General features: G+C 50.1%; 1 protein-coding gene across 1 annotated transcript; it reads right to left on the bottom strand.

The window, feature by feature from the left end:
* Positions 1-259: 259 nt before the first annotated feature.
* Positions 260-1075, bottom strand: LOC141443125 (uncharacterized). Its single transcript, XM_074108336.1, has one exon. It carries the CDS (start codon positions 1073-1075, stop codon positions 260-262), a length of 816 nt encoding a protein of 271 aa, XP_073964437.1.
* Positions 1076-8741: the final 7666 nt, after the last annotated feature.

The following is an 8741-nucleotide window of genomic DNA, read 5'->3' as shown; positions in this document are numbered from 1 at the left end:
TTTATGTGTAATGTGTTTTGTATAATGTATGACAATAATTGTCTATGAGTAGGTTGTAGTAAATATACTGTGCAAAAGAAAACCAGAAAAAGAAACATTCGTGCCATATGGGTCACAGCTTCAACAACTTCAATAAAAATAGCAATGAAAATAATAAACAATAACAAAATGAAATATAATAAAAAAAAGTAAGTTATTTTAAATGAACTTCTTAGTCATTCAGACGTTAGCACTATACCTTTGAGGGAGTTAACCTGCTCTATGATCTATGATCCTGTAGTCTTCCTCGCTTTGAGGCGTAAAGACCACGCCGTTTCCCCTCGGGCGAGCCGATACCGATGATGATGTGCTCGGCTTCTAATAACAGCGTGTGAAGTGTTTCTTCATGCGGAAATTTCTCGCGAAGCGCAGTTTTGACGCTGGCCACCATGCGTTCCCACGCTCCTCCTGCTGCTGGATTCCCTGGCATAATCTTTTTCCATTTGATGCTTCTGTTTTTCAGGAACTCTTGCAGCTGGGCGTCTGCGTTGTCGAGTGCTTCACCAATTTCTCTTTCCGCGCCGACGAAATTTGTTGCGTTGTCTGAATATAATACGGTGGGGGTTCCGCGCCGCGCCATCATTCTTCGAAAGGCCAATATGAAGGATGAGGCCGATAATGACGCAGCGAGCTCTAGATGTACCGCCCTAGTGGTTAGGCAGGTAAATAAGGCTCCCCATCGTTTTTCATGTCGACGTCCTATCGTAACCATAAATGGGCCGAAGTAGTCGCAGGCGGCTGCAGTAAATGGAGGTTGGTGCGCAGTAATTCTTTCAGGCGGCAGGTCACCCATAGGCAGCGTGGTAGGTACCGCCTTATGAGTCCTGCACCACTGGCACTTGGCGCATATATGTCGTAGTGCCCCTCGCAGTCCCACGATGTAATATCTCTGATTCAGCTCGTTCATTACTGTTTTATGGTTCGCATGCAGGAACGTTTCGTGGAAGTGACCGATCAGCAGTTTGGTGAACTTCTCTTTGGCGTGGAGAATAGGTAATAAATGTGTAGCGAACTCCCAGCGTTGTGCGATCGACATTTTAATAAAATCTGCGCATGCACGTGCAGGGCGCGACCGCGCGTGAGTTTTTCGCGAAGCGCTACTAATCTCGTTCAAAAATTGCGCCATGGCTTCCAAGCCTGGTACGGACTTTTTTTTTTCCGAACGGACTGTTGCTGTTAGCCTCAGACGGCTTTTACAGCTTACCGGAGAGAGGGCGAGCTGCCAGATGGGCCGCTCAGCAAGTGGGTATTTAAAACTTAGCATGCCAAAGGGTGCTTGTCGTCGACACGACAGCTTCGGGATCTCGTTTACCAAATAAAACGCGAGGTCGCTGTTAGTGGACTGTATTTCTTCTCGTTTCGATTGCAGCAAAAGATCGAAAATCCGGTGTCAAAAGCCAAGTCGTCGTTTTCGCAGGTTCGGTGTCCAATAAGATTGCCAAAGGTCGCAGGTTCGTGAGGGGTTCGGGGTCCGGGGTAGTATCTGGTCGTTTGGCTCGCTTGGATCTTTTCGAATTTGGCTCGCGGATGACTAGTCGATGACTGGAATACGCTAGGAGGGAGGCCGTCGTATTTATACCCGCGCGGCGGGACGACGGCTTCCCTCCGATTGGCGATAATTCAGGCGGTCTGATTGGTCGCTGGGTTTCAGAAACCGCACTGAATTATCGCCAATTTCGCTATGATACTATGGATTTTCGATCGCTGTCGTGTTTAATAATCAACTTAACATATACAAATCGACTTAATCTAATTAGAATCGCTGTGCCCTAGCCCATTCTTGTCGCAGATATCGCTTTTATTAATCGGTATGGGCTAGGGTCGCAAATAACTACAAAAAATCAATTTTATTTACAAAACTTAACCTAATTAGACCTAATTAAACCTAATTAAACCTAATTAAATACTTTATTTACATGTCATTCTTAAAGTAACTGTCGACGCGTGGCTATCCGCAACAGTGCTCCTATTGAGCTGACCTCGGACTTTGGACGCTAAGAGAGAGTTATGCAATCAATCGGAGTTTTTATACTACATCGTTTCGGAAAGACTACGTTAGTCCTGACTGAGAAGAAACGACAAGAAACTCAGTCAGGTTGAGGTCTGATTGGGGAAAACCTACCCGGGACGTGCCGGTATCGGTTAAAATAGTGGGGTCGCCCACGTGTGGTGTACTGTGGGGGACGGCGTCGTCGCCTCCTCCGGAGGGGGCGGTGCGGTGAGTTAAGTAAGCTAATGTCGCCCTGTGATGTTCTTGGGCATCTACTATCGGATTCGGTGCGAGATTGGTTTATTACGGTGATATCGTCATCGGGATCGGTGAGAACGTGACGGGGACGCCTAAAACGACGAAGTACAGCTGGTCTCGGATTATAGTCCACCGCCTCCCTGAGGAGGCGATTGGGATGATGAGGAGCTGAGTCAAAGTACCTACGTGAGGTCTGTTTCATGAATTGAGCGACGGAGGGAATGTCCGCATCCCAATGCAAGTCGACGTTGCGCTCATACCATTGAGCCCCGATGGCGCGTCGCAGGAAACGATTCTGGATGACCTGTAGGGAGTGAAGTGAAGTTTGCGAGGCGGCGTGCGCGAACACGACGCTCGCGTAGCTGAATACCGGTCTAATACAAGTCTTGTAGATTGTCAGTTTATTTCTAAACGACAGTTTACTCGACTTGTTTAGCATGGGGTAGAGACGACCCATTATGAAGGCCGCTCTGTCCCTGACCAGCTTAATGTGCGGACGGAAAGTCATCCTGCTATCCAGGGTGACGCCTAAGTATTTGACTTTCTTGGTCCACGGTATGGGACTGTCGAAGAGTCTAATCGGAGTGATGAGCGAGGTTAGATCTATGCGGATCTTACGCGTGAAAAGAATTGCTGAGCTTTTGGCAGGATTTACTTCAATCCTCCAAAGTCTAAACCAATTACCCAAGGTGGTAATGGCTTTTTGAAGTCTCTTAGAGATCAGTTCGGGATCTCTGGATGTCGAGTAGATGGCTGTGTCATCAGCAAAAAGTGCATATTGCACATTCTTAACTTTAGGGATGTCGTTGGTAAACAACAAGAAGAGAGTCGGTGAGAGTACCGAGCCCTGGGGAACTCCGGCCCTTATGGGATGGGGCGCGGAGAGCGTGCCCTCCACTTTGTAGCGAAAGCTGCGGTTACGTAGAAAATCTTGTATTATGAGTACAAGTCGATCGGGCAATCCCATGGCATAAAGTTTGAAAATCAATACTTTGTCGAAAGCCTTCGCCACATCGAGGAAGACCGCCCCCGTTGGGTAAGCTGATTTGGACCCTATATTGAGATATTTGAGTATGTGCTCCGTTAAGCGGTGCACCTGCTGAACGCATGAGTGTCTGGATCTAAAACCAAACTGCTCATCTATGAGAACGTTTTTGTCGGAAATAAAGTTCCATATGCGTGTTTGAATTACACGTTCGAAAAGTTTGCCTTGTGTCATTAAAAGACTTATCGGCCTGTAGCTGTCTGCTTTAGTACGCGGCTTCCCTGCTTTGTGAATGCCGATGACTTCTGCTTCTTTCCACGCTTGCGGGAAATGCGCATTTGTCAGAGCGGCGTTAAATATCATAACTAAGATGGCTAAAAGAGTTTCTGGGAGCATCTTCAGGATTCTATTTGGAATGCCATCAGAGCCCGGCGCTTTTTTGACTCTGAGCCTTTTGACTAGGTCCCCCAATTCCGAGACAGTAACTGGAGTTATAGGGTCAACTGGTGCAATAAGAGACCGTCTGTCGACCTCATTTTCCACTTTCAAAAGGTGGTTGGGATCGACAGGGAGCTGGCTTGGTGAACACTGAGACTCGAGGCTGGCTGCTAGGCATTCAGCTTTTTCGTCGTCGTCGAAAGCTGGGGTTTGGTGATCCGAACGATCCAAAGGGGGCATGGCAGAGGAATGCTCTGATTTGAGAGATCTCGCCAGCTTCCAGTAAGCCTGGTGACTAGGCGAGATCTCCCCCATCAGCTCATCCCACTTTCCGTTACGGAATTCCGACATACGTTGCTTAAGTTCTCTCTGTAAGCAACGCAATCGGACTCGGTTTAGTTCGCTGGGATATGAGTCATAAGCTCTTGTGGCGGCATTCTTTTCCCTCTTTAGCTCTCTCAGTTCCTCTGGCAGGCGCCAGCGTCGGTCACCCTCTGCTGGAACTTGCTTTGAGGAATCACTAATAATAGTGCGGAGATGACTAGAGAAGGCTTCGATTGCCGCATCTGTCTCGTCAGTTGTCGTTATTACGTTAGGGATTGCTTTAAAGCTGGGCGAGTTTACGTCTTCAAGGGCTTTGCCCACCTTCACCCAGTCCACACGAGACCTGGTGGGAGGGGGGCAATTGGGAGGGGGGCCGAGTTCCAAAATGACTGGCCTGTGGTCAGAAGATAGTTCGTGTGCTACTACTAAAGAACGCATCCTCATGGTTACATTCTTCAGCAGCGCAATGTCTAGTATGTCGGGTCTATGTTCAGGATTGGTGGGGAAATGAGTCTCCTCCATAGGAGCTAAAATATCAAAGTTTAATTCATCGACTAGACGATCGAGTACTCTGCCATTTCTATTGTTGACTCTACAGTTCCATCTGGTGTGCTTGGAATTCAGATCGCCAGCCACAAGGACAGAGTCGTCTAAATTTAACAGGATTTCTAGGTCAGTCTTTAGTAAGTCTTTCGTGGGCGGAAGGTATACTGACACAAGCGTGATCGGTCTGTGGCCGGTCATCGCTATGCGGCAGGTCGAAACTTCCATGTTAGTCAGCGTGGGCCTAACGAGAGGGACGACGTGGAGGGACCTCTTAAAGTAGATTAAGGTGCCCCCCAGCCGGTTATGGGTCCTATCATCGCGGACCATGCTGTAATTCGCTATGCGCGGATTACGGTGGCATGGTTTTAAGAACGTTTCCTGCACTAATAGAATATCCAACTGATGGTCGCTTAAGAACGATGCGATCTCATCACGCTGGTCACGCAAACCGTTCGCGTTAAAGAATCCTATTGATAGAGAGTGGGGCTTACTTCTGGCTGTACTGGCCATTACTTAATTGAAAATTTAGTGTTCGCCATGAAGTGGCTGAGGGAGGTCAGCAAGGACTTGTGCTGAGCGCACAGGAAAAGACTTTGCTGCGCAGATGTGGCTTCGCGTAGACTCTTTGCCAGGGCTGAGATCTCGTCAATGTTTATTGCATTGACGAGTTCGCAGACCAATGAGATGTCGGCGAAGACATCTGGCGCCTGCGATTTGCTACTTGATTTAGGAGACGGGCGGATGGGCGGAGGGCCCGCGGTCCCAAGGGCCGGACGATTGGCCCAGGCGCCCCCTGGCGGGGGCGTCGGGGGTACTAGTCCGTCTGTCAGTATGTTTGTCGTTTTGTCCTTTGGTAGTTTGTTAGTCTGTCTGTCGCCTCCTTCGGGGGGCGGCGCCGACCCCGACCCATTGGCCCCCCCTCGGGGGGGGTTTTGCCTTAGGGGCGGAAAGTTGGCGATATCCCTCTTGGGAGGAGCCCGTGAGGGTCGCCAGGGAGCCGGGTTGCGCACCCGGGACGGCGCTTTGGGGCATCCGCGGTAATTCGCGGTGTGCCCCACCGCGCCGCACAGAGCGCAGCTAGGCGGCTCCATGGTGTCCCTCGGTCGGAATGGTACGGACTTATTACATGCGCGATATTTAATCCACTCATACCGAACAATGAGGTTCATTTTATCGACAATTTTGTTTACTAATTCGGGCGCGAACAAAAATTCTTCTTGTCGTAATGATTTGATAGTTGCCACGGTGTTGGCGACTTGGGCGGCAATCGTTGTTATATTGCCGTCGTCGACTTCCGCTGCCGGTTTCGCCCACCCCTTTGCAGGGCCGGGTACCTCCGGTTGCGGGCCGATTGTCGGCGCGGCGCGGGGTTGTGCCGTTGTGATCGGCTCCTTCTTACGCGGCTCTGGGGCGGAGGCTTTCTTCTTCCTCTCGCCGCGTTTTCTACGTTTCTACGTTTCTAGGCGGTCCCCTGCCTTAAGATGGGTCTCTAATATTAAGGCTACGTCAATCTTCTGCTCGGCCAGGAGATGACGTAGCAGCCCGGTCTTCTTTGGAACGAGGCCTTCAGCGTTCCAGTGGATCATTCTGAGTCGCGGACGGCGTGCTCGCGGGCAGCGCAAGCGCAGACGCGGGCAGCGCGATCACGGGCGCGGTCAGCGAGCGCGCAGGCGGCGCGGCGCAGTCGCGAGCGCGGGCGCGCGCATGGGCGGCGCGGACGCAGGCACGGGCGCGCGCATGGGTGGCGCGGTCGCGATTGCCGCATACGTGGGCGGTTCGGGCGCTGCACTGGGCCGGTGTCGTCCGTGCTTTTCACCGGCACACGGGGCGGCGGCGGAGGCTTCTTAGGCGCGCAGGGCGCTGGCGGTGCCTTTGATGCAGGCGGCGAGCGCGGCGGTGAGCGCCGCGCGGCAGGCGCGGGCGCGGGTGAGGTGCACGCGGCCCTCGCTTTTGTAGCGGGGTCGCGGGGAAGCGTGCGCTGCGGAAGGGATGCAGGCGGCGGCAGTGGCGGTGAGGCGGCGGTTGCCGCGTCCGCATGCACCGGCGTTGGCGACGCCTGGCGCGGCGTCAGTTGACGTCGTTGTTGTTCACTTGGAGCGTCGGCGGGAGCATCGGGGGGGAGTCCGACATTCAACTCCCCCATAGCTTCCCTAAAGGCGGGCGGTATCGCCAGCCCTTGGCTCGCGGCCCGGACGACGTTAAACGCCCTCCTCACCGCGGCGATGTCCGCCGCGTCAAACCGGATCCGTGGCCCCCGCATCGGCGCAGCTATCCGTGGCCGGGTAGCTTTGCGAGCGGTAGGGTCCGGAGGGGCGGGGGGCGTCGGGGGTGGCACCATATTGGTGCGGTGGGTAGCCCTAAAAAGGGCTGTTTATGACTACCCACCTCCGCTACGGGAGCATTTTACCTGTTCTTTTCTTGGGACAGACTTTAAAAATGTGACCTTGTTGTCCACACTCCGAACAAAACTTCTTCTGTAGCCGGCACTCGGAACGAATATGATTATCATTTCCACAACAGTAGCAAATTATCTGTGGGCATTTTGGATTTCCCTGTAAATGTTCTATTTTTCATTGTATTACTTCTGCCACCATCTCGCTGGTTATAAAACATCTCAGCTGTTTCTGGTCCTCCTTTTAAATTCCCTCAAGACTGCTTCAACTGTCCTGGTTAATGTTATAATTTCTTCCAAAGTTTTATTGGTGTCTGCTTTGAGCAATTCAAATTTCACTATTTTTGAATAAACACCATCAACTAATTTTTCTTTGATTTGATCTTATGTGTCTTTGAAACCACATTTCCCTGCCAATTTTCTTAACTCCAGGACATATTCTTAATTTTTTTCGTTTTGTAACTGGTTCCGACTACGAAATGTGGCGCGTTCTAAAACTTCTGATTGTTTTTGGACATATTTTCTCTTTAATACTTCTGACAATTCACTATAAGACAAACTAGCGGGTTTTCTAGATTATTGTTTCAAAAACTTGTGGTGATAGTTTCGTGAGCAGCAATGGAACTTTTTTATCTTCGGAAATATCGTTAAATGTTATGCAGCACTATTTATTTCCATCAAAGGGTTGCAAATTAATGTTTGCCAGCGTAATTTTTCTCACTTCAGTTTTGTTTTCTAGTTGATTTTTGCAATGTTAAACCAGCAACTTTCGCAATTCCTCCACTGTTGTGTTCTCTTCAAATTGAATTTTTTGTTAAACTAAGATGATCTTGTAGTTGTAGTTTCGATAATTTGCAAATCCAGCTAGTTTTTGTACTTATTACGCTGTCATTTGATTTATCACTTTCTGACGATGTTGAAAGGTTATCTTCGGCATGATGCAATTAATTTAATTATTTTAGTAGTTAATTTGTAAGCACTCACTTGTTTCGAAGCACCGAACGAAACGGAACCGCTACATAAGCTTTGCTTTCGCCATATTGGATCGGATGCGTCGCGCGTGGCTATTATTGTTTACCGCGTCGACGTATTTGCACTTTTTACACTTAATTTTGTGTAATTGTTTACACAAAATATTACTTATTATTGACTTCACGCACTGAGTTTTTTCCCTCGTCGCCAATTTGTAATGTATTAAATTAAACGTCGCAATTAATTAATGGACTTTATTTCCTTAGAACACAATTACAAAGTACGTATATAAACCGCCATCTTCCAAGACAGAGAGGGAGAGCATATCACAGTGTGGCGTATCACCTTTACCCCTTCGGGGAGGAAAAAGGCCTCCGCGTGGTCATCCGCGGAGTTCCGAAAGAGCTGGAGGTCGACTCCGTCAAAGACGACTTACGAGCTCAAGCGCTGCCTGTGCGCGAGGTACACCGCATGTACATGTACCTCTCGACCTCGTGGTCGTCATTTTCGACCTCTCTCCTGAGGGGAAGCAAATATTTAATGTCCGGACTATTTGCCACATTTCCGGCATCACTGTTGAGCCGCCTCACAGACGCGGAACACCGGGGCAATGCCACCGTTGTCAATTGTACGGCCACTCAGCGCGATTTTGTTTTGCGCAACCCTGCTGCGTAAAATGCACCAGGGACCACGGCACTCCGGAGTGCCCACGCCCGAGAGACACCATGGAGCCGCCTAGCTGCGCTCTGTGCGGCGCGGTGGGACACACCGCTAATTACCGCGGCTTTCCCGGCGCG

The sequence above is a fragment of the Choristoneura fumiferana genome, chromosome 26 (assembly GCF_025370935.1).
Source record: "Choristoneura fumiferana chromosome 26, NRCan_CFum_1, whole genome shotgun sequence".
Lineage (NCBI taxonomy): Eukaryota > Metazoa > Arthropoda > Insecta > Lepidoptera > Tortricidae > Choristoneura > Choristoneura fumiferana.
This window is presented reverse-complemented; position numbering and strand designations above follow the sequence as displayed.

Excerpts from the sequence above, each read along its gene's own strand:
- LOC141443125 (XM_074108336.1), bottom strand. The coding sequence starts at position 1,075 with ATGTCGATCGCACAACGCTGGGAGTTCGCTACACATTTATTACCTATT.